The 27,393-nt window shown below is 39.6% G+C and overlaps 1 protein-coding gene across 3 annotated transcripts in view; it reads left to right on the plus strand.

Moving 5' to 3' along the window:
- alk (ALK receptor tyrosine kinase) overlaps positions 1-27,393 on the plus strand; it is a 509,166-nt gene that overhangs the window by 189,142 nt on the left and 292,631 nt on the right. For all 3 annotated transcript variants that reach the window (XM_051948169.1, XM_051948170.1, XM_051948172.1), the window contains exon 2: positions 16,189-16,299. In XM_051948169.1, coding sequence (XP_051804129.1) covers positions 16,189-16,299 — 111 coding nt within the window. The remainder of the gene's footprint in view (positions 1-16,188; positions 16,300-27,393) is intronic.

Genomic DNA, 27,393 nt, shown 5'->3' on the forward strand with positions numbered 1-27,393 from the left:
CTCTCTGTCTTCAGTCTATTTCCAGCAGGTAAAATGCTCGCTAAGGTTTAAATCTGGCTCGACCAGCCTGAGGCCTTCCACTTATTGTCACCGATAAAAGCTTTGCTTGATATCCAGTGTGTTTTGGAGAATTATGTTGGAGCAAGATGAAGGTCTGTCCAGTGAGATTAGAAGAATTGTATTGTATATAGCCAGACAAAATGTGTCTGTACACTTCTGAGTTCATCCTGCTGCTGCCATCGTCTGCTCCATCATCAATAATTAACAAGTGAGCCAGTTCCAGCAGCTGCCATACATGCTCAGGCCATGACACGGCCTCCTTCAACGGCATGTTAATGGATGAGGGATAGAAGTTACACTGTTTTCGTAATTTGACTATGACTGTATTTGACTATCTGGCACTGGCACAGCGCTACTAAGGTCATGTTTATTTCTTTGTTTTGACCCTCCATGAAACAAGCAACAACAATCACATTCCTGTTTGGCCAGACAGGCCAGACAGATCAAATTTTTTATTGTCTTTGTGGAGTTTGTATTGGAGTCAGTGTTGTGCTGAGAGCTTGTCGTTTGTTGACTGTAGTGGAGTCCATTTCTAAGCTAACGTCAGACAGTGTTGCACACAATGGCACTGTAGGGGAGCAGAAGAGAGGCATTAAGGCAGGACACTGGGTAGTGAACAAAAATTTCCAAAATTAAAGTCCATTACATAGAAATTACTTGTTCGACTGAGACAGTCAGGTAAGGTCAAATTTGTAGTTATTTTGAAGTTACGTTTAAATTAGGTTGCAATCATTGACCATGAAAAAAGCAATTAATATATGTGATTTTCTTTACATTATTATGCATGGTTGCTTTATTTAGGCTACCAAAAACAATCCTTTAACTCAAAAGCTGATTGAGCTGTGTGCTCCTGTCTGTGATTGTTAAAATCATACTGGGATTAATGGCTGGTTGTGAGTCTGGATCAGAAAAGTCCAGAATCACTACCAGTACAGCTTGGACCCCAACCCTAGTACAGAAACAGTCTTAGCCTAGGTTATTAGTGAGTGACAACAATAGAGCTTCCATCTTTGTATTTGTTGTATCTGAGACCGACAGTATTTTGACACTTGTGATCACTTTTTTTTGTGATGAGTTTTTGACCATTTTTGCCTTTGTTAGGGAGCAGTTGAGAGGTGACAGAAAAGGTGGGTGACAAGAGTTGGGGAATGACATGCAATAAATGATGCCACAGGTTGAAATCAGTGGGTTGCCTGCTCTACTGGGTGAGTTATCCGGACACCCTTGATCGGGATATTATTTTGGGAAACTTGAAACATGGGTTGGCTTATCTTGGTCAACACCGATACATCATACATCAACAGAAGTTATTGTAGTGTTTGTCATAAGAATTTTAGCTCCACAATATGACATTTCATGTGTTGTTCCCTTTCAGCCAATTTCAGGCCTATTATTGTTTAATTTGTACTTTTCTCTGGGCCAAATTATCAATAAACAAAATGTATGTTCCAATAACGATGCATATGACGTGGTTAAATTTATTCCCTCTTTTGCCCCCAATGATCTGAGCCCTATAGACACATGAGCAGAATCTATCAAGGTTACTGAAAGTTGGAAGTGTGGTAAATTTTTAAACAGTGACAAGACTGAAATTCTGGTTCTGGGCAAAACCTAAGAGACAAGATTTCTCTTTTAAACTGTCATAACTGTCTCCAAAACGTGTCTGACATTTCAGAAACTTTGAAATCTGCTATACAAATAACCGCATGCTTGCCAAATAATACATAAAAACACAACAACAAAAGAAACGGAGTCAAAGTCCGCTGCACTTCTGACAGCATCAGGACTCTTTTGATCACCTCTATTAAAAAAAATTCTTTGGTATTTTCATTTTTTATATAGCTATCTTTTTGGACCAAATTAAAGAACAAATGGTGAAAAAAAGAATTAATTGGCTTCTGTTTTTAACAGTTGTTGCCTTTTGCAAAATTAATAAGAGTAAGAGTAAAAATCACAGTAAAAATAAAGACAGACAAAAAGTCTATATCTCTTTGCAATCAAGCGGCATATTGGCTAAATATTTCAATCCTCAACTAAACAGAGTCAAAGGCTGCAGAACTTCTGTCTGCTTGAGAACTCTCTTCAAAATTGTACAGTTATTTACAGTCCTTTCAGTTCATATCATGAGGCAGTAATGTGAGCATGTTCAGATCTGCAGTGCTCAGGTGTGACTGTGGTGGAGATATGATGTGGTCACGTGTACTTAGCAGCTACATCTCCCTGTCTGTTCTGTGCTGTAGTGGCGACTCGCTGTAAGAATCCAGTCAGACTCTTCTTTCCTTCTGGTGATGGTAGAGGTGCTGCTTGTGTTTTGTCCACCATTATTGCTTTGTGTGGTTGCTGCTGGAGGCTGTTGGGTGTCTGGAGTTGTGCCATTGCTTCATCACTGCATGCCTATTCTAAACAAAGCTTCCCGTAAATCTGGAACGCACAAAGCTGGATATGTTCAGCACATTATTCATTTTCTCTGCTTCCCTTAGCTGGAGCTGCAGGTCTTCTATCATCATTCATTTTAGTTAGTGCTGATTTTTGTTTGAGTATCTCACTGAGCTTGAGCAGTGCCAAGGTATTACAGTATGCCAGGGTATTTAAAAATCCCAAAGTTGCTGATTATCGGTGCTGTCAAAAATACAGACATGCTCCTCTGTTGAAATGATGTAATGCACAGCACATGACACAAGAGGCCAATCTCAACTGGTGGAACGGGCAGCTGAGTTGAGAAAGAAGGATGGTGACCACAGGTGGCTGGGACAATGTCACAGGACTAGTAATAAAGAAAAATTATATCTATAAGTAGGTATACCTATGTTAGTGATGAAAATAAATTTAAACATGCATTGTTACCTAGGGTGACCATAAATACTTCTGCATATCACGCCACAACACTCCCAACTGAAGCCACAGTAAATAGATTTGTCTTCTTGTCAAAGATTCGAAATGATTTGAGAAGACTAGATGTGTCAAACCCCTGTCACCCCTGACCAGATGTAGCATTGATGTGCCTTTACCTATTAGGCTACAGATTAGCCAGAGCCCATCTGTTCAATCGTTCGTGTCTTCCCGAGATCTTTCTGCATGGAGTTTGCTTGTTCTCCCTGTGCATGCGAGTGTATTCTCCAGGTACTCCGGCTTCCTCCCACAGTCCAAAAACATGCTGAGGTTAATGGGCAACTCCAAACCGTCCGTAGGTGTGAATGTGAGTGTGATTGTTTGTCTCTATGTGTAGCCCTGTAATATTTAATGAAATTATATTTATATAGCGCCAATTACAATTCAAATTGTCTCAAGACGCTTTACAGAACCCATATACCTGAACCACCAGAGCAGCCCTAAGGTGACAGTGGCAAGAAAAAACTCCCATTTATTGGGAAGATACCTTGAGCAGAACACGGCCCATATGGGGGTTCCAATCTGCCGCTGGCTGTCTTATTATTAGTTATGCTCAGTACAAAAATCACATAAAATCATCACTTTATCAAAATGCTTATAAAACTCTGAAAAGTCCATTTTTAAAAAAGCACAATGGCATATAAGGTAAGAAAAAAACATGTCAAAATGTGACTTCTGCTAAAAATAATTCTCAATAAAACATAAAAAAAATAAAGTGCTACAACTCCCTATCAGTCCACTCACACCAGTCTACATTAATACATACAGACTTAATTTACTGCGTATATCTCAAACCTTAAATTCATGAAGCTAAAACCAGACTTTCGCCCTCCCACCCCCCTTTTCAGACCCAGTCATGGTCGCAGTGCTCAAGTTTCCGTACCAGCTCTGACTTTATATAAACTGGTGACCTGTCCAGGGTGTCTCCTGCCTTCACCCAACTGGGATAGACTGCAGTCCCCTCGTGACCCTAATGAGGATTAAGCGGGGTATAGATAATGGATGGATGGATGGAATGTCAAGGGTCATTTTCTCTTTCTTTTTATTTTGACATTTATTACTTTAATTAATTTGCTTTTGTGCCTAATCTAGAACTCTAATGTTAGAGTAGACTTTATGCAACTCAGATGGGACAAAACAACAGGATATAATGATGTTAATGATATTTGAGGCCATTTTATTGAGTGTTAATTTGTAAACAGTATAATGCTGTTTTCTACACTGTTATCATTGATTGCCTGAAGGCTCAACTCACTTCCATGACTTTAAGTGACACTTTGATGTTTAATTTCTTAGCAACTCAATGTTTTATTAAATAATTTGGCCCAAAATTATACCTTCATTTGGGCATGTACTGAATATTTGGATGTTGATTTTGATGATGTTGCATTAAGATCGATGCTGTTGGATTCTTTCGCAGCGACTTTTTCTTGGCAGAGATCCTCTGCTTTCTTGAACTGCCCTTGGCCATTGTTTGTGCAAATAATCACGCTCTGACAATGTAAGGCGCTTTTGTTTTGTGGTGAATACAGCACTTTAATGTTGGGTCCCTCAGCCATTGTCACATTGCATATCATGTCATTTCAGTAAAAGTAAGTAAAGTAGCTGCCCTGAAACACTACTGAGGGGAGTCCCTCCTGTGACAACATGCGTAATTTTGTGTTACTGAACTCATTGCAGCACGCTATTCAAAGATGCACAATATGGAAAAGTATTAGTATTGTAGTAATTTGGATGTCTGGATAAGAATGTAAAAAAGAAACAAGAGTAAAGAAAAACATTTGTGTTCCCAGACTGTTGGCCCTATTTTGCTGTCTAAAATTGAAAATTCTGATTTCCTCAATATAAACTGATCTTACAAGCAGTGTTTTCGTGCCATTTGGAGCAGACAGCCACAGGAGCCAAAATGTTTGCCACTGTGTGAGAGAGCGTGGACCACAGCAAGCTCAGTGTCATTAAAAACGAGGCAAGAAGCATTTCCTGCGACTGAACACGCACTCCTTCACAGAGCTGCCTCTATGCCCCTGTGCTAAAGAACTCTGCCTCAAGTTCTTGGTACTTATAACAAAATAAAATCTGCTGCCAAATTATTTTGAAAGACAATGTGGCAATATGTTTGAACTACGTATATAAACAGCATCGCAAGCAACCAGATGTTAAACTTGTGTGAACATTTGCAGTGATGTAATTTTCAGAAAGCTAAATAAAAATCTCTTATCTCCAAAAGGTAAGCAAACCTTTATGGCTGCCCTGGTCATTACTTCCATGGATGCATGGAATAAACAAGGCTGCACTGTTTTGATTATTTATTTTTTCAGCCTATTTTTAGTTCTTAAAAGAGGGAGCAATAACATGTAGTTATTTATTCAACATGTTATTGGACTGATTTATAATCAGATTTTTTTCAGAGATGTTGGTGCTCTTCCTTGTTGCTCACTATAGTCAGCTTTACCACTTAAATAATATGATATATAGCTTTCAATATCTATTTAGCCACAGACAGTTTCATTTAGTAGATGCTTTTATCCAAATAAATGTACACCATGGCTCAAAAGTTTGCTCAAGACAATTTCATGTTTTCCAGCTGCATAACTTGCACATACGTAAGTTGAATAGCAATTTATACTCTGTCATGTATGGTGTGAAAATCTACACAGATGTCTGGAAATAAATCTGGAATAGTATGATATTTTGAAATGAAAACATGTAGGAATCCTGAGCATTTCAAAATTGTGCATGACCTCTGCAGCAACACGTTCATTCTGAGCATTCTTTGGGCATTTTTTTTTTTTTTAATTTTAATTATCCTCACAGTCGTGATTCTTGTTTATTTTGATTATCCTCATAGAAAAATGTAAAACTGTTTCCTTTTTGTGGGAGTGAAAACAGAAATACTTTGTTGCTGAGTCCGGATGGTTATGGAACTGTGTTGTTTTAAAGGGTTTGGGGTTCTTTTCCACAGCTCTAAGGGGTTGTGTGAATGAAAAAGTAGGCTAAAATGAAGTCTATAGGCATCTGCTACCTATTACTGTGTGAGCAATCCATGCACATTAAAAAAACACCTGATAAACAAATTATTGCTGTACATCAGTCATGCACAACATTAAAACTATCTGGCTATTACAGTGTAGGTCCTCCTCTTGCTGCCAAAACCTCTCTGACCCATCAAGGCATGGACACTTGACATCTGTGGTGTTCTGTGATATCTGGCAGTGGGATGTTGACAGTGAATCATTGAGGTCCTGTGGGCTGTCCAGTGGGGCCACTGTGAATGGGGTTTGTTCCAATGTACTCTACAGATGCTCGATTGGTTTGGAATCTGGGGAGTTTGGAGGCTAGGTCAACATCTTTGGCTCTTTTTCATGCTTTTTGAGCCATTCCTGAACAGTTTTACTGGTGTGGTATGGTGGAGGAGATCTTGGTCCACGACAACAATTAAGTGGGAGGTACATGTCAGAGTGATATCCACACGAATGCCAAGATCCAAGGTTTCCCAGCAGTACACTGCATTGTAATGAGATAATAGCTGTTATTCCTTTAATCTGTCAGTGATTTTAATGCTGTGATGGATTAGAGTGTGCTTCATGTCTCTTTCATGTCAGAATTTAACTAAGATTACATAAATGGAAATAAATTAAGGGCTTTAAATGCCTCCATGTGCATCACAGTCGTTGCTGTGGAGGTTTATTAGCAGGCCATGCTACAGTAACCAGCTTCAAGTAGGGTTCAGAACTCTGGAATCCATTTTACAATATCCTTGGCTCAACTGTCTCCTTAAAAACTTCTGCTCTAATAATTTGTAAAAGCAGCAGCTCCACCTGGTCTATAGCACTCGAAAAGGATCATTATGTTATGTGTGGAAAGAGAATTCTGAGAATAAAGTGGGGATAACTGTGAGCGTCACAAGATGTCTAGCCACTTTAATTCCTAAATTAACAGTAGAGACATTTTTTGGCAGATTCTTGCACAACGGGAAAAGTAGACAGTAACAGTAAGCCATGCACAGTAAAACATACATAAAAGAGGGGGGTCTTACATAATTAATTCAATTAGTGCTTCCATAATTAAATCAGACGCCCCGTGGCCATAAATCGTTTTACACAGAATAGCAAATGAGACCAGAGAACTTTTTCTGCAACTTTAGATTCCACTCTCTATCAGTCAACGAGCCATTTTTATGGATTATTTGTGAATACTGGGCTACCTGTTAGGAGGTGTTGCTGTATGTTGGTGTAGCAAAGCTTCAAAGAAAAAGGGCATGAGTGTACAACAGCACAATCGTTTTCTTTAATGAGCATCAGGGAAGCCCAGCTGACATCTTCATTGTCACTGCGTAGCCCTTTATTCCCTGGGATAATGGTTGCAGACTGAAACCTTATGATCCAGTTCTTTGATAAAATCACTTGGTGTTCATCTTGAGAGACAAAACAGCGCTTGATCTTACTCTGAATTTGGGGTACACATGTCAAATGAACATACATTACCTAGGGGAGCTTCTTAAGCACTGTCAGAAGGCATCCCTGTGACGGCATGTCAGTGGTTGGTGTTTGGCATCGCTGCTATTTCATCATATGTTGTGAAACTGTCTCCGCTCATTGCAAATGTTACAACATTAGCGGCTCATTTACAGAAGCTGCATGTTGAGCATCCAAAGCAAACAGTTATTGGAAAAGCCTTTGATGTTTCACTATTCACACCACCTCTATTCAGCTATAGTGGAGCATTTACTGCATTTAACTCCTGTTTTTTAAATGCTGCCAGACTCCTCTTTCAGAGTTTTAATTCTAACATTTGCCCCTCATTATATTCGTCATTTCCAATCTGCAGGTTGTAATTCATACTACTGTTTTTGCTTTTGAATTCAGTGACTGCTATCCAAGAGAGAGTTTTCTGAGATCCTCCTTCTGCCCAGAGGATGTTGCATTACTGGAGGCCTTCAGTTAGGTTTTACGGGCAGCACTCTGGGTTAATAAGCTGCATCCTACAGTTGCACCAAAATCCCTTGCTTGTTTACAAGACAGGGTTTATGCCCAAAAAAAAAAAAAAAAAATGCACCAACATCTTATGACAAATGCAAAAAGCCTCTTAAAAGCAAGTGATCCCCCACTTAAAGCTAACAACAACCGCAGTAGGTGGCATATTAACAGGAATACTTTAAATCTGTCTCCTCTATTTAACCCTGTTTAACCTCAGTTGCTAGTTGTTGGAATGAGACTTAAGCCTGAGGAAAACATGACACCCTTATTAATGCAGTTGAGACATTTCTGAATTGTTTACTGTCACCATAGTCGTGTTTAAAAGCTGTTTAATTTGAGATGTAGTTATTGCCTCGCCTCCATAGGGCTCCAGTGAGAACTGTGATCAGGTGAAAAGTGTGTGTGGATCGCTGTGTACACACATGTGGGTGTTTTGGGGGTCGGGGAGCAACGTGTGTGGAATTCTGTGAAGGTCTTAATGAAAGTCAGAGTGCTCAGTGGACATGAGGGCTCCTCTGATGGAAATCAATGTGGTCTTTTGTAGCAGAGCGAGATCAGCCAATTCCAGGCCTCAGCTGCCTGATGTGGTGCTGGCAGACTTTGACGAGCATTTAATGACGCGTCACTGGGCTCGACAGGTAATCAATTTATTTAGGCAGTAATGTATGTATCCCTAGGTAAATCTTTAATTAATGGGGAAAAAAGAAGAGGACAATTGCGATGCAGGAGACCGAGGAGTATGGAATTCCAACGGGGTGAAGGGGTGGCTTCCTCATTTCCCTTTTAATTAGCTGTAAATGCAAAATTCTATTACATTTCCCAGCATCTCTGTTCGGCTTCATCTTCTCAAGGAAAAGGCAAACTGACCAACATATTACAAATATCTATTTAGACTTGAGTGCATACATTTCAGAATCCTTGTGATTTCAGTAAAGGCCTCCCTATTTTATAGGTCCAGCAGAGCCACAGATCCACAGCCTGTGCACTTACCCTGCTTCCACTTTTCATGGGTAATTGGCTGCATTTTTGCACCATTGCACTGCTGCGAAACAAAGGCCACAGGCACCGCATGCATCATGTATAGTAGTGTCCACTCAAAACCGTTTGTGAACTGGTGTATGTGTGTCCCCTGGTGTTCTACTGCTGCATTTTTAAGGATTTTGAAGGGCTCTGAAAGCATCCACTTAGATCTCATTTAACTGAAACATGCGGTTGCTGACGTTTGAGTGACTGAGAGTCAAAAACAGACAGGTGGATGAAGACGACTAAGAGAAAAAAAGTGACAGACACGGAGTCTGTGTGTGTTGTGCAGATCCTCTTGTGGGTGAAAGGCTTGAAGACATAACCTTTACATAAATACCTTTTGAATGGCGTTGGTACAGTCAACATTTTCATTGGTATTTATCAAACAGAAAAGCCAAACTGATAAATTATTTAAAGCCGCAATAGCAAAAATCTCTCTGTGAAGTTATTTTGGGGTTTGATGCAACTCAAACTTTCCTCCAAATTAGGTCAGATTCGCTCAGCTTCCAGACATATTAACCTCGATGAAATGATCTTATCACTGTTTAAATGAGTTATGATTTGATCAATGAATTTGATTCATCTCTGTGGAAACAAGTAAATCACCCTTGTCTCTAGCTTCTAGTCTAGTCTGCGAAAGTAAAGTTTATTTATTTATTTCCATCCATCTACAGTCAGTAATCGATAATGGGAAATGCAAAACACATTTTCAGAAACTGTTGTACATTTATTGAAAATTTTAAAAATGAAAACGCTCATTTATCAAAGTATTAAGACCTTCTGCTGTGACAGTGGTCTGGTGCATCCTGTTTGCTTTAATTATCCTGGAGATGTGTTTAGAATTAGATTTTAGTCTGCCTGTAGCAAATTGAACTGATTAGGCATAGTTTAAAAAAGCACATATAAGATCCCACAGTTCACGCTACATGCCAGGACAACAACCAAACAATGAAGTCTAAGGAATTCTCTTCAGACCTGCTCAAGACAAAGAATGGCAAATGGATCAGCCTCAAGAGAACTATGTTGTTGGAATGGAATGTTCATTTTGAAAACAATGCCCAGTAAAACATAACCAAACTTAGCCAGCTAAGAAAATCTGACAATCACTGTGATGAATTTGGTTTTATTGAAAGTTGCAATGTAAGACCACAGAGTGTGATTTGTCCTCAGTTGCTAGTAAGGAAAGCCATGATCCCGATGAAATTAAACTCCCATTTGGCAATGATACACCAAGAGCAGACAAGTAAATAATACAAAGATCTTTTCTGACAAACGAGCTGACGGGAAACACCAAGCAAATACAATAAAGCAAATTAGAAATGTTATCTGGTAGTTTAGTGGACTATAAACCTGCCAGGGAGTTTCAAAGGCATGTTATCTGAAAAACAATGGTTGGATTTTTAACTTTCCTACAGCCCTTGAGCTACTCATCTGTGATGTCCAGAGACTTGAAAAAAAAAACTGCACTCTTCAGCACAGTGAAGAGGTCATTAGTGACTCAACTGTGACCAACAGTTATATGGGAAAAATTCAAGGATCAGAGTATGTCCTGAACTGAACTGAGGTGCAGTCTGTGCATAGACAGAGGAGATAGAAGACACGTATAGAAACAAATGAAGCATGTTTATAGATAAATATCTAGTGACTAGTATGTTATATTTGTACTTTTTCAAGTACCATTGAACACTTGAAAAAGTGGTGCACATGTTGATTTGAGTTTTTTTAATAGTTTGCATTAGAAATAATCAAAGAAATTCAATTATTTTTATTTTTTGTCTCCTTTCATTATTTATTTCATTTTATTTCATTGTACTACAGAAAAGTTGTTTCCATATAGGTGCAGGATTTTGTGTTGAAGTGAAAAATGAGTCCACAGTGAGTACAAATATGACAGGAGCAACAACAAACAGGAACCACTTAGAATTTTGAAGTTTAAAAAAAATGAACCACACAATTGGAGATGGAATAACGCAAATGGCTGCTGCTGAACTGTGAGAGGCTTACAAAGGACACATTAAAGAGAAGAATTGAAGAGCATTCAAGTGGTCATAAAAGTGGAGCAAAAAGGGCTGCTCTTACATTTGTCTCATGACCAGACACTGAGTTTTTGCCACCTTTTCCTCGCTGCTACAACTTACCTGTGTGAGTCATCCTGCCTGCTCCTCGCTGACTTAATGACTAAGCACAATGGCGGGGCCTTTCAGAGAGAGCGTTTCACTCGCATTTGTGACAGAAAATAGATATGTACAAGCTGTAAAATGTATTAAGTAGCAAATCTGCAAATAGAAAATTTGGAAATTTATCCCAGTAGACTTATGACACAGCAGCAGTGATGAAACAGCCACTATGCTGAACCAATGTTGTCTGTTGAAAACACTAATTGTGTATAACGATGCACAAATCCCCTGTGTCGTCAACGTAACAGCTGTTGAACGTCTATGTGGTGGCTTCTCCCATCATTATGTTGGCAGTGGTTGACTTCTCTGAACTCCCAGATAATCCAAAAATGAGCAAAGAGGTGAAGCATGTGCGGCGCTGAGGTGGGCCATGCAAACATCTCTCTTTCTTTGCCTGATTGGTGTGCATATACATCAGTAAGGCATAACATTATGACCACCCACTTATTGTGTTGGTCCCCCTTTTGATGCCAGAACAGCCCTGACTCATCAAGGTATGGACTCCACTAGACCCCTGAAGGTGTGCTGTGGTATTTGGCACCAAGATGCTAGCAGCAGATCCTTTAAATCCTGTAAATTGTGAGGTGGGACCTCCATAGATCAAATTTGTTTGTCCAGGACATCCCACAGATGCTCGATTACCTAAAGAACTGGGGAATTTGGAGGTCAAGCAACACCTCAAACTGGTTGTTGTGCTCCTCAAACCACTCCTGAACCGTTTTTGCTTTGTGGCACGGCACATTATACTGCTGAAAGAGGCCACAGCCATCAGGGAATACTGTTTCCATGAAAAGGTGTACGTGGTCTGCAGCAATGCTTAGGTAGGTGGTACATGTTAAAATAACATCCACATGGATGACAGGACCCAAGATTTCCCAGCAGAACATTGCCCAAAGTATCACTGTTACAGACCCAGAGGCCAGGTGATGAAGGGAGTAACAAATATAAAGAAACCCAGGTAAAGAGGCAGGAAAACTGATCGTGGCAGAAAAGTTGTTTTATTTACAAAGAATAGAAACCCTAAATCCAACATCAAGCAACATTCTCAATTATGAAGCTGATCCTACTATATCAAAGTTCTTGAAGCACAACACTGCAGAGTGTTGGTAGAACTCCAGTCACCAACAGCACTCCAGCAGCTGGTCTGCCCCACTGGCAACGCTGATCAGGGTGGCTTAGCTATAAACTTTCCTCGCTGATTGTCAAGGAGCCACAGGTGCACCTGGCCACTCCCGCTGAAAGTAATGTAAAAAACGGAAAAGAGAAAACACAACCTACCTTACCTACACACACACACCCCAGAACATCACAATCACACTGCCTCCACCAGCTTGTCTTCTTCCCATAGTGCATCCTGGTGCCATGTGTTCCCCAGGTAAGCGACACACACGCACCAGGCCATCCCCGGGATGTAAAAGAAAGCGTAATTCATCAGACCAAGCCACCTTCTTCCACTGGTCAGTGGTCCAGTTCTGATGCTCACGTACCCATTGGTGGTGCTTTCAGGGGTCAGCATGGGCACCCTGACTGGTCTGCAGCTATTCAGCCCCATATACAACAAACTGTGATGCACTGTGTATTCTGACAGCTTTCTGTCAGAACCAGCATCAACTTCTTCAGCAGTTTGAAGAACAGTAGCTAGTCTGTTGGATTGGATCACACGAGTCAGCCTTCGCTCCCGACGTGCACCAGTGAGCTTTGTCCACCCATGACCCTGTTGCTGGTTCACCACTGTTCCTTCCTTGGACCACTCCTGATGGATACTGACAGCAGCAGATGGGGAACACCCCACAAGAGCTGCAGCTCTGGAGATGCTCTGACTCTGATGTCTAGTCCTCACAATTTGCTTTTTGTCAGCCTTGCTCAAATCCTTATTGCATGGCTCAGTGGGTAGAGTGGGCGTCTTGTAACTGGAAGGTTGCCGGTTCGATCCTCGGCCCGTCGAGCTCATGTCGAGGTGTCCCTGAGCAAGACACCGAACCCCTAATTGGTCCTGGTGGGTCGTGGTTAGTGCCTTGCATGGCAGCCTCCGCCATCAGTGTGTGAATGTGTGTGTGAATGGGTGAATGTGACGTATCATGTAAAGCGCTTTGAATAAAAGCGCTATATAAATACAACCATTTACCATTTTATTTTACCTTATGCTTCCCATTTGTCCTGCTTCTAACATCAACTTTGAGGACAAAATGTTCACTTGCTGTCTAATATATGCAACTGACTAACAGGAGTCATGATGAAGAGATAATCAGTGTTATTCCCTTCACCTGTCAGCGGTCATAATGTTATGCCTGATTGGTGTATAGATGTACATGACACCTTAATCGTTGTTCCTTTAGTTGATATAAGTTTTGAAAAGTTGTAATTTTCTGTAGCCCAATCTGAAATGCTTTTTCTCTTCACATCAGATCCAAACAGACAGGGAAAATTCTGCTTAGCTCCGTAAATATAATGTACTCATGAGAGCTATTTTATTAGAGACTCATTTTAACTTAACTCTCAGAGACTGACTGGCAACTCTAAAGTTTTGAGTTGGGGTTCAGCTCTCGTATTCACCTGGAGCAGTAGCAATTCCATAGTTATTAATAGGAAAAAATAAAAACAGGGACAAGAGAATAGGAATTGGGACAGTGTCGTTTCATGACTAGCCCTGTGCTATATGTCTGCCTCAGGCCTTCTTAAACTGTTTCCAGAGTAAAAGGTAAAATTATCTAATATCAGGACATATTGCCAAACTGCCCCACTAGCAGCCAGAAAATGCACTCTTATAAAAACCACTCAGCCAGCCAGCTCCTTCACCCCCAGCGGTCAGGGAGAATACTAGTCACCTCTCATAACAGCTGCTAAGTCAGCCAGGCAGGCAGTTCCCCCGGTGGCTTATCAGTTTTTATAAAAGCTCTACAGAAAGCAGCAGCTACAGTGACCGAGGAGCCAACCAGGCAGTCAGCTCCAGCAGCAGTCCGCCAGCTCATGCAGTATTCAAACAGCCAGCCAGTTCTCCCAGTAGCAACAGCTGTTGACCTCAAACCAAGCTGTCTGCATGGGCCAGGCAGCTCCTCTCATCTGGCTGTCAGAAGGGAAGAGAAAGGCCCCAAAACAGAACCCTAAAAGGACAAAACCTAATAATGATGGCAAACTTATTTCCTTCCAGGTGCATTTTGCTTGATTTCAAGAAACATTGTCTGTCCAAGAAGCGTTTTTTAATAAAAACAGCTTACTCTTATAGCTTGTTAATTTCTTATGCTTCGGCTAGGCTTGTGTCTTTGCATTTCTTGACTCTCAGAAAGATCCTTCACCTATATTTTGTTCTCTTCTGTTTTGGTTAAGTCATTTTTAGCTGCTGCTGAAATAAATCTGCAGACATTACAATTTGGTGTTCCATTATCCACTCCTGTTGATTTGGAAATGAAAATTACTTAATAGCTAATTGCACTGGTAATGGGCTTGATGTTTTTCCAATCTTGTGACCATGCCATGTGTTCTTGGCCTGTCCATTAAGGATTAATTAGACATGAGCTGTCATGATTGTTTTTACTGAAATGATTTCTTCCCACACTTTGTGTAATACCCAAAGCAGACAGCTAATCTAGTTTAAAGAATAAAAGCAATATTTTCTAACAGGGTAAGCATTTCTCTCAGATGCTGGCTACATGCTTTTATTTGTCTCATCTGGTTGCATTGAGCTGTTGATTTGGTTCCTGCAGCAGAATAGCAGTGATGTTATGTTAAAGAAATTAAGCATTAATGGTATAGAATGATGGACAGTGCAACTCAGCATGTTATTATACACATGAGGTTGCTATGAACAACATGTGTGTATCCCAGGTATGTTCACATCTCTATTCTGCTGTTGTAAGCTAGACATTAGAGATCCAGCAGACTGGAAAAGAATGTAAAGCTTGAAAACTTTAGACAATAAGACATCTAAACGGTATCTCTTAATAGTGTTGAAATAAACTTACGAATTTTTCCAGCATATTTCTTGACAATCTAAAAAATACCCATCCTAATGTAATCGACTCTGTTTATCGGTGTTTCATTCATTTATCATTTTGTATGAGAATAAATGTTGAATGTTATGGACATCTTCTTTGGCCAATGTGCTCTGTTCAGTGCCATGAAAGGCAGCATTTACAATCAATCGCTCTTTAAGGCTCATTTAAAATGACTGCAGGATTTATGCAGGAGTCCCTTTTCTAGGCAGCGGCGTATTGGTCTGTGACTGTGCAGTAATTACCTATGGACTAAGGACAAAGTGAGAGAGATGGCATGTGTGTGTGATGGCAGCGGTGAGAGGTGGGTGCACAAACTGTAAGAGAAAGTTATATAAGAGAAAATAGTTGCGCCTACTTTACAGTATCACACTTCTTTTCGATCTTGTTATAATTACGTAATCTTTGAGCTTAGAAGGTGAAGTCAGAGTCAAACAAAATCAGACAAACCTGCCTTTAGGTAATTATGCAGCCTATTGATGTCCAATAAGCAATTCATATGGCCCCTTGGACTTTTTAACTATCACTCAAGTGCACTGTGTCAATGCTCCAGTTTGCTGCTGTTACTCTGCAGTACTAAACTGCACATACTTCGCTGACTTCTAAATGCTGAAGTCCATTATGTTTTTTTTTTTTTTTTAAATTTTGACCAATACAGTGAAATGCCCCAATATAGTACTGTATTACTGCAGACATTGCAATTACAGCTCTGTTATCACTTTGTCACTTTCCATCTGGATGAACAGTTTTGCCAAGGTCTTCAGGAGTTTGACCTCATCTGTTAGATAAAGCTGCCAACAGGAAGGGCTTTGTATTGTAAGGAGTCATTCACAGCTGGAACATACAGTACAAATGTAATAAAGCATGTGGGGTCATGCCTTAGTTGAACCACCAAATACACAAGATCCCAGCATGGACGCCAAATCAATGACAACAAGACAAATCCAATAAACGCAACACAATGTGCAATCTTCATTTAATGTGTTAGCGTTTTACTAATGTTTTCATTTCGCTTTCCCTATCTCTCAGCAACATGGGCTCTGAGATTAAAATGCGATTTTACTCCTATTTTAGGTGAAGCACTGGACGGCAGGACTGCTACTGGCTATCCAAGAGGGTACTGGAGCTTCTCCTGGGTAGCCGAGGATGACCTGAGCTTTCCCAATGACTCCATGCCCATGCCAGGTGAGTCAAATATTGTCAGCTTCCTCAGACAGAAAGACAGACGACGGCACCTCTGACGACACTTTGTTCCCAATTGGCTCCGACAGCCGGCATCAGCTCTCCATCAGCACACATAAACGTCCCTGTCTCGCCTGCCCTCTACGTTGTCCTGCGCTGACATTGTCACGAAGAAGAGTTTCTGTTGATCAGCCTCTTAGTGACCCCTTCCCTTCAAGGACCCACATAATTACACCTTGTAGATATTACAAAATTACACACACATCTGGAACCTCCTGCAGTTGTTACAGAAAAAAAAATCAGTGTGTAATCTTTTCAGAGTAAAATATGAGGGCTTTATTACCTAAATGATAAATTAGAGCAGAGATAAGTAAAAATAAAACACTTAACACTGCATGTTCAGCTTTTGTGCGAGTCCCACAAAGTCCTTCATCATGAACAAACAATAATCACAGTGAATAAGGTTATGTGTTGTTGATATGTAGTAAAATGAAGGCATGCTGAAGATGTGAATGAATTTTGGAACTTCAGTGTCAGATGACCATTTAGTCATTTGGTTGAAGTTTGTGTAAAGCAAGACAAATCTGAAATGAAGACATTCGGATGTGATAGTGTGAGAAATTACCATAGTTCAATTAAAATTGTGGTAAATAAACTGCTGGAACATTTAATAATGATGCCAAGTAATGAATTAATTTGTATCTCTTTGAATCTTAAAAGAAACTATCCAGACATTAGGAACCAATCTTTCTGATTTGTTTCAAATTACAAAATCATTTAGTCCTCTGATGGTATAATTAACTTTTAGAGCCAAACATAAAGTGAAAAAGATGGAGAGAGAATCCATTAGTCTTCTATAACTACACCTCAGGTGAGCACTCCAGTAGACTACGTAAGATACTGTTATTTTAAGTCGCAGTATTCAGTGTTTATTCCCTTTGAATATAGATCCTTGTTCATACAGTCCTTGGCAGCATGAAACAATTGTTCCTCTGTGCATCATTTACACTGTTAACAAAATACTAAACATAAAAGCCACATTTATGCCCACTGATCTATTTGCACATGAAATGGGTGGCTGCTATGCTGCCACTCTGGATATTTGTTCACAGCCCACCGACCTCAACTTATTGTCAGATGCTGCTGCCACCAGATAGCACAGATGTAATCACAATCACTTTACTGTAGTCAGTGAAAAAATATTTTGCAACCCCTGATGCTCATCTTTCAAAAGCCTACCAAATATACTGTAAGAATCTTAAAACAAATTTGAACTGGTGTGTTAAAAGGGTTACACACAATTCACCATTCCACAGTTTTGCATACTTAGTGAATAAGCACACATAAACACACACACAATGAATCCGTGCTAAGGTTTGCACATTCCACTACACATTTACAAGGATCCTTTTTTCTGTTAATTGTTGTAATCAGCTATGTTTGCAAGCAGAAATCTGGTGGGTAGATTTTGGCAATATGCTTAAAATGCCTTTATGTTGAAAGATGAATGGATGGATGTCCATCTATGTGCTGTGCTCCCATCAACAGTGAGTAGTTGGTAAATGAAACTTACAACTGTATCCAGCTTTTTGCAGAGCAGGTGGAAAGAACGGCAACTGAAGCTGACCTTAGATTTAAACACTTCTAAGTTATCTGAAGCCCAGAGTCAAATATTACAGCCCCGTTTATGAGCATCTGATTAAATGTAGGTGCATGAGTGCATCCATGTCACATGACCCTCTCCCTGCCCTTTCCCATCACTTGGAGACGACTCCAGCAGGATTTTTTTTTGTCCCTTCCCGACCTTTTGAAGGATGAAAGGTCATCCTGTAAGTGTTGACTCAAAGTATTGTCAGCACCTGTCACACAACTGTGAAACCCTTCACTTCTCTGTGTATCCCTGGGAACAGGACCTTGCTTCAGCTACATGTGGCTGTCACAGTCTGCAGTGGACCCAACTATAATTGCTGTCAGTTAGACACAGATTACTGTTTTAGAATCAATCAACCCATCATGCACACAGCCAACTACATTTTTTTTTTTCTGTTATTTGCCACAATGACAGCTCCTACCCCTCATCTCCACTATACTGGCAAACCAGAAAAGGATTTTTTTCATTTACTATACGGTGATTGTTGAACCGAGCTTGCTGCGGCTGGAGCAAGAAGGACCACATCTGGGCAGCAGGGACAGATGGCCACAAATGAGGATGAAAAATAACGGCACAGCTCAGTGGAACAAATTCAATTGAACAAACAAAAACAAATGTATGTTTGTACTTGTCATCTGCATAATGTATTTGATTAGATTTTTCTCTCCTCCATTAGTAAATAGTTGTGTCTGTGGGAATGTGTGCCTTGTATTTCTGTACTTCAAGGGACCAAATATTGACACTAGTCAAACTGATACCAGCCCTTCAGAATGACACTGTGACACTACTGATCCTTCTTGTAAAGACTCCGCATTGTGCTACACAGGACAACAAAAAGGTTTGGGAGAGGACAGGTCAGAACAACATGGCGTGGTTGACATGGCTTTAGGCTGCAGCGATAGATCTCAGCTCTCCCTACAGCATCTGCTATCCGCTGACATTTATTGCCTGCTACAAAAGCCAACACAGACTGACTGGACACTTGCCACCAGCTGTCCCCATATCCTCCCTCTCTTCCTCCCACCCTCGGCCTCCCTGCGTCCATTAGCAGCCTTTAGCTGTTGAGGCTACAGGGTAAGCCAATTTCCTTATTTGCATATCAGTGCTGGTAGGCTGACTTCATTGCCACCCTGTGTCAGTGGTGTCAGCAATGTCACAACCCACGGACATGAACTCTCTCCTGCCTCTAATCTACAGTGTCGTCTTTCCTTACGGAACGGCAACAGGGAGGACCATTCAGGCTACATTCTGTTTCGGAAAACCCTCCCCATACGGCATCTTTATCACTCCAGACCTATTCTCCTCATCGAGATGGATTTTCTTGGTTCAGCTGTGGCTGCCAGCTGTAACACAGGCACTCAGATGGATGCTAGCCACTTGAGGAGTTGCCGTGCTCTACAATAGAACATCTGCCTCACTCAGCTGGTAGTGCTGTTCTTGTGTAATGAGACACAGCAGTGGAATAAAACACATGTGCAAAGGCGGGAGGTTATAAAGGATGGAGCGCTGGTGCAGGTGCTTAAATATGGCATCCTCCTGGAGTCATATCAGTCAGCCCCTCCAACCCCAACCAGTGGGCTCATCGTTCCTTTTGCATGCCTTCTTAAGTTGTGGAGTGCAGCAGGAATCAACCTCCCATGTGCATTTATTTACATCCGTGAGTGGTTTAAACAAATACAAAAAAATGGAAATTGTTTTTGCTATCTTATAATATTCATGCACAGGATGTCCAGAGAGATTCTAGATTCTACGATGAGGCAAAAATTCCCAAGACACATTTGAAATTTTAATTGGTACAATAAAAAATAGAGCAAATCTTTAACTCCAACTCTCAGTATTTCATTTCTTCAAAGACTAAGGTGTCACTAATCCCACAGTGTATAAGGAAATTTAAAAAAATGAACTATCTCAGCTGAACAACTGTGTATGTGAATAATTAACTTACAATAAAAAGGAGTTAAAGCACAGTTAGCAGCTGGCTTTGCTTCTGCATTCAATCTACAGTGACATACGGTGGCCATTTGGTTAGATGTTCTGAATTGTGGGACCAGTTTTAAAAATGTTGTGAATCAAATCACAGGGTCTGTTTTGGATGGTAATTCAGTGGCCACATAAACAGAATTTGCTGACAGACTTACTGCTGCTGCTTACAGTGGCTCTGGGTTGTTATTGACTGGAAGGACAGGAAATTCACAAGCTGTTTTAATTATTTGAAACCTTCTGTAATGTAAAAGATTTTATATGGTTTTGGTTGTGTCAGTCGTTTCCTTACTATCTTCAAGGGCTTTGATAGTGTGTTGTGAAGAGTTTCTCTTGACCCCCTGCCAGCGTGTCCCCTTTGTAGTGTTGAAGAGTGGATGCTCTGGATAAGGTGAGGGAGTGAGTTCACAAGGAATGGGAAGCCTGACATTTGACTTTCATCTCTTCTGATCTAGAATCAGAGACTGTCACATGCAGTTGAGCCCCAAAAAATGATGATGAGCTAACCACTTCCACCTTCATACCGCTAGACATCTCTCTTCTTTTTTGTCAGTGTCAATAAACAAATCAAATTCAAAACACCTTTTATCTTAAAGACAAGAAAGCAATGCCAAACTCATTTTGGGAGCGCTGCCGATGAATATCAAATCATACTGGGTAAAGAAAAACAAGCAGTTTGATAATCCATTTCCTAATAATTTGTGTCCCCAATAACAGAAGCTGAGTTCAATGTTTTACGTGTTTTAGACAATTTCATTACAGTGCCTCTCACACTTGCTGTTTGTCAAACATTGCTTGCCACTCATCTGTTCATCTGTATATATTAGACACATAGCTCCTGCTCCCAGGAGAGGAAATGAATTTACTTAGAATACCAAGGCCATAAAAAGTCAAATGGATACATAAATAAGCTTTGTCAGACAGAATCTTATTGTAATCAGGAAATAAATATACTCATCATCTCAGTCATAAGGTTTCATGGGGAGGTTTGCCAGCATGGTCTTTACTCTCAATTCACAGACAGACATACATTGTTAGGTACAATTTGCATGATATCTGCACTCCTGTGCACATCTAGGATCTCATTTTTTAAACATGTAATCACACACGGTGCATTTAGAAAGTTTTCAGACCCTTTAAAGTTTTCCAAATTTTATTATGCTTCTGAATCTTCTTAAAATAGATCCTAATCTTCTTTTTTCTTAACGATATAGACACAATACTCCACAAAGAAAAATATTTCCAGTGTTTTGTTTAATTTGTTAAAAATAAAGACTGAAGTATGTCATTTACATAAGTATTTAGACTTGTTTTTAGGACACTTGCCATTGAGCTTCGGTGCATCATACTTCTAGCAAGGGTGCTTGATTGTACAACTTGATTGTAAACCGCCGGTGCCAAACTGAGTTCAGTGCTCATCATTAGAATGGCATACACCTGTCTATATCAGGTCTGACAGTTGGTGGGATATGTCAAAGTGAACACTAAGCCGTGAGGTCAGGAGATTTCTGTAGACCTATGAGACAGGATTATGTTGATCAGATCTGGGGAAGTGACACTAGAAAATCTTTGCAGCATTGAAGGTACCTGAGTCTCAGCCCTCTCCATGATTTTCAAATTGAAGAAGTTTAGAACATGAATGAAGGACCTTGGTTTAACAGGTATCCAAAAATGTGATGGTCACTATAAATGCGATCCAGAGTTTATTTCTGGAGATGGGAGAACGTTACAGAAAGACAACTATTATTGCCCTCCACCAATCAGGCCTTTGTGGTGAAGTGGCCAGACAGAAGCTATTGCTAACCAAAACACAACAACAACACACTGAATGTGGCCAAAAGCACCTGAATGATACTCAAAATGCTCTGGTCTGATGAAACAAAAGCTTTTTGTCTACAATTCCCAACGTCATTGTGGAGAAAATGAGACATAGCTCATTAATACCATCCCCACACTAAAACATGTTGATGACATCATCATGCTGTGAGGGTGAGGGATCAGACAGAATAGAAGGAAAGATTGATGCAATCTTGGGTGAAAACCTTATGTGTCCTCAAGATCTTGTGCTTGGTCAAAGATTTACTGTATTTTTCAACAGGACAGCAACCCAGAGCATGCTAAAGTCACACAAGTAACTTCAGGCAAACTCCAGGATCGATCGAGCTAGAGTTCAGAAACAAACTCTGTCTTGCAAGTCTTTTGACACGTGGCACATAGCTTGATCTGAGCATGACATTTCACCATTTTTTAAATTGCTTTAGGTATTTCTGAAGTTTCATGTCAGAATATACAAATAAGGAATTACCTACCAAATATGCCATAACGTATGCATTTTTAGGTTCAAATTTGTTGTTTCATTTTGTGAAATTTGATGTTGTTGGCACAAAGTCTAAACTTTCTAGTGAGGGAATTTTGGATATCTCTTTCTGTCACTTAAGAAATATAAAAATGCTTTCAACAACCGGGGGGGGGGGGGGGATCCATTTTTGCCATGTTTTTAGGAAGAAAATGTTCTATAAATCATCCCATGAATGAACAAATCCCCAAATAAAAACCTTCAGAATATGAACAGGAATAAAAGTGGAAAGCCTGGTGTATCTAAGTGCTACTGAAGTGGGAATTTCAGTCTCAGAGTATGAGAGCAAAGTCATTTTGTGCAGCCTTTAAAGATATGGTTTTTGAAATCCATTAGTTTGTAACTAGAAAGCACTATTTAAGGGTAAAAAAACATATTGGATATCACAATCAACAGTTTCCCTGCTTACATTAAAACAATTATTTTCCTATTTATGCATACAACTCTTCACCAATTTATGTATAAATATGAAAATGAAGTACTTCAAAAATTAGGTAACTAACACAAAAGTGCAGTAAAACAAATACTTAAATGTGTATTTCCACTATTTTCTTTCCACTAGTGTGAAGGAAGATGTGTTGGGAAGCAAAATTGCCCAATATCTAAAAATGAACAAAAGCAGTAAAATAACGGTTTTGCCACCATTTCCCCAAAGCAAATGGACCCTGGATGCCTTTTCATGATTACTTCCTTCTTTAGTAAGGCACCACTGAGGGTACAAAAAAAAGATCATTACGATATCTCCAAAGTGGTATAATCAAGGCTAGAGTCCAGGCGTCCATGAAAAAGAGGATTTACAAGCTTGAAGTGAGTTAGAAGTTACCTGTAGGTAGCTGAATGACATCAACCAGAGAAAATGCCACTTTTCTAGATTTTATATTTAGTTTTATGGTAACAAAGCCTACAAAGACTATAGTCTGGCATGATTTAATGAGACATTGTTCTTCAAGGGGGAGCATCTGACTGCACAAATGGTCTGAATACTTATAGAAATGTCTTTGATTTTAATTTTTACCGTGTCTGAACATCTGACCTCCAACACCTGCCCATCCCTGGGAAACTGTGCTGTCCCCCTTCCTCTCCACCACCTGTACTTTGGACTTCCAGTACAGCACTGAGTCGTGTCACATGCAGAAATTCTCAGAAGACAGGGCCATAGTAGGCTGAGTGGAGAACGAATACAGGAACCTGGTGGCCGGTTTGTGCCATGTGCAGCCAGAACCACCTGAAGCTGAATGCCACGAAAACCAAGGAGATGGTGGTGGACTTCAGGAGGAACGAGTCACCACCCTCTCCTGTCTGGACTGATGTGGAGATTGTCCAGACTTACAAGTACCTGGGAGTGAGCTGGAACACAGAGGCTGTCTACAAGAAGGGCCATTTCTGTATCACTCTTGTATATTGTTGTAAATTGTGGATTTTTCTTTTTATTATATTTTCTATATTTTTATCTTATTCTGTTTTATTTAATCTTACCTTCACGTTACACTCTACCCTAATATTCTATGTTGTCTTATTGTCTTATGCTGTTTCACCCCCTTTGTTGAATATCCATGCTGCTATATCAACAGAATTTCCCTCTTGGGGATTAACAAAGTCAGTCTAAATCTACTGCATCTAGATTGATGAAGAGAAAAATTAATTCAATTCGTTTTAAGATGAATCTGAAACACAACAAAGTATGAAAAAATTTGAAAGGATCTATAGAGTTTACGAATGCATTCTAGTTCTGCCTTATTGGAAACACACTAGTTCCTCCACAAAGGTTTTGCTCATCTGTCTATTTTTCAGCAAGATTAAACAAAAACTACCTAGCCTCATTTCATGAATCTTGGTGAAGCATTGGCACAGGAAGAGCCCAGTGCATTTTGGTGTGCGTTTGGTTGAAATTGTTAAATACTACATTGGCCTTGGAGGAGCACGAGTTCTCTGAGTGCCCTTAAAGTGCATTTATAAGACAACTCAAATGGCCACAGCAATCTTTGCTCTGTTTGATGAATGAGCTGTGGGTTGTAGTATCTTGACAGGTTCATTAACCAATCACACACCATTGTTAACACAGTCAGTACTGCTGGCAGCTCTGCAAATGCTCTGCCTAATTACTAACAAGGCTAAGATTTACTAGTTTTGTTTGCTTGTTTTTGTAACAGTAAATTAATTCCCTTTAAAGCACCCAAGCTCATGCACTGTTTTCAGAGGGTAAGATCATTTACAAGCCTTGTTTACTGTGATCTACTGCCTTTGTTTGTATTTAATAACTGACCTAAATTATAAAACTCACATTATTTGCACAAGGAAGACTTCCTCAGCTTCCACTTCTTTCCAACTGAAGCTGAAGAAAAAACAAGTGCGTGTGAAAAAGACATCAAACCATACACGACATTGTTCATGAAAGCCTTCAGAAACTATACTGATCCTCATCTTCTGTGTAGGCTGTCACAGTCATGGAACATTTTTTTCTTGTTTTTTTTTTTTTCTTTTATGCAGCAATTTTCTTTTCATAATGTCCAGGTCAAAATAGGTCAGTTCCGGCTTTGAATTAACTTAACAACCGTCCTCTTTCTTAATAAGAAATGACATGCAGGAAGCAGTAATTGACCATTCTGAGCTTCACAGCTTTACAGGCGTTTAGCGTTCTCTGTAGATTTGCATCTGCACGCCCTGTATTGCATTACGGCATGCTGTTGTATCCTGAGCATCACTGCAAGCAGCATTCACAGCCTCTGGGACGTTGGTATTCATTGACTGTCTTTAATTATCCTCAAAGCCGGTTGCTCTCAGAGCCCCAACAAAAAAAAGGACCACTAAAACCAATAATAATGTGATTATTATTCATATTGTTTTCGAGAAGCTTTTATCATGTATTGGGTTACAGGGCCGGTGGAATTACATTCAGATGAGATGACATAAAATTAATGGAGTGTAGATCAGAGAAGGAAAAAATTAAACCTGTTGAAATGATATAACTGAGTCTGAACACGGCAGCTCTTTTGAATGAGCTCCAATTTCATTTCAAAACAAGCTGAAATATTCAATTATATGGTGGCATATCAGTATTTTATTTCTGTGGTGACAACTAGAATTGATTACAATTCATTAAACTATTGTTATTGCTTTTCTGATACTAGTTAAAATAAACTAGTTGGTTAAAATATCATATGCAATACAAACATCTGTAAATATATGCTGAATTTAATCTTGTTATCTAATATTTTTTTAGTATTTAGGCAGCTATAGAGCTGTAATTTGCCATCTATTGCAGTTGTACTTTAACTTGAAGCATGTTTTTGTTCACGAATGTGATAAAATCCCGAGTGGTGATAGCGCCTAGAGTCAATATTATATGCAGGTATTATGAATGAATGAATGAATGAATGAATGAATGGTTTATTTCGGTTACAAAGATTACAGCAAACAATTTTTTTTCTTCCTTCCCCTTCCCGCCCTTTTCTTCTCTTACTCTTTCCTCATCCTCTATTCCTCTCTAAAAAAAATGAAAAAAAGAAAAGAAACAAGCAAAAAAATCCCAAACCATCAGAAAAAAAAAAAAAATATATATATATATATACACATATATACATACACATATACACATACACATGTATATACAATAAGAAATTTTACACGTTCTGTAACCGAAAGAGGAATAGGCAGAAGCCGAAGCTTATTTTGCCTATCCTATACAATCCCTAGAATCAGCGAGCATTACAGTAATACATGAAATAGAAGACACAAAGGATAAAAAAAAAAAAACAACAAGATTTTACTCTGCATTAGCCTTCTTAGTTTGTTTTTTTTGTTTTTTTCTGTCCTTCACATGTCAGTCATTTACATTGTACTCTTTACTTTTTACTTTTTAACAACTTTGCATAGTCTTTAAAGACATATACAGACTGTTCAAATTTGAAAACTATAAAGAAACAACTGATGATTTTAGTGGCGGTAATATCTAATGTTAAAGGAGAGTCCTATCTTCAAATACAGTCACAAAGTTGATTTATTTGCACATGAAACGTTAAATGATGGTGAACCTAAATAGTGTCTGTTTGTGACATGGAGAAAAAATGGGGGATCTACATTTCTACAGAACAAGGGAAATGGCAACAGCAAACAACAATATTGTGCTATAAATACCTTTACAGAAACAAATTGCTCAGCATGTTTTTCCCCATTAAGCCAGAACACAGCATATGTCATTAACTTACTCTCACCGGTTTATACATTATTTCCCATTATAGCCCCATTATACATGCAACAGCTAAAAGACGTCAACCTTGAAGAAATGTTATTTTCTCCAAGGATTTTTTATCAAGCGAAAGAGCATAAATTCTGCTCCCAAAGATATTACAGTCTGACAGGGAGCACATGATTCAAATTCAGACAGTGTTTCCAGCAATTATTCTGTGCTTAGAGACAAATCAAATATTAAAACTAACTTTTTAACAGGGAGATTGTTTGTCATGACCTGCTGCTAATTTAACAATGCTCTGCCAAAACATTAGGGGGCAACCAAGGATACTTTTTGGCAGATGCAGCCAGGAGGGAGAAAAGTGTCGGAAATGCTTCTTACGGTAGTCACCATTTCTCTAAATAGCTCTTTAGCTAGTTTGATTAAAATGTGCAGTGGTGTAATCAAAAGGTAAATGGGCCATTGCTCAGGAATGTCAAAAAAAAGAGATGAGGTTATATATTCCGAGGATATTATGGTTTTAAGAGAAAATCAAAGATGTGAGTGTGAATGAGTGAGCCGTGAAACCCATGTCTGTGGTCATTTGGCAAGTCATCAGTTCTTAGTGCTTTTGCACATGCAGAAGGTGGGCGAAATTGGATAACAGACACAGATCTTGCTCACCACAGTTGAATCATATCTCCCAGCCCCATTTGGCAGCACACAAAAATGCTTAGCTTGTCAGTGTGCCAAGTGCTTTTCTACATACATGAATATTAGTATGAAATCCAATGGTGGAGAAATGTGAGCAGACAGGAGTGAAACCTGTATCTGTGTTGCTTTCTATGGGTGTTTTAAGTATGCACATGTATGTCTGTAACCCATCCATCCATCATCTATACACCGCTTAATCCTCATTAGGGTCACGGGGTGCTGGAATCT

Source organism: Acanthochromis polyacanthus, chromosome 1 (genome assembly GCF_021347895.1).
Source record: "Acanthochromis polyacanthus isolate Apoly-LR-REF ecotype Palm Island chromosome 1, KAUST_Apoly_ChrSc, whole genome shotgun sequence".
Lineage (NCBI taxonomy): Eukaryota > Metazoa > Chordata > Actinopteri > Pomacentridae > Acanthochromis > Acanthochromis polyacanthus.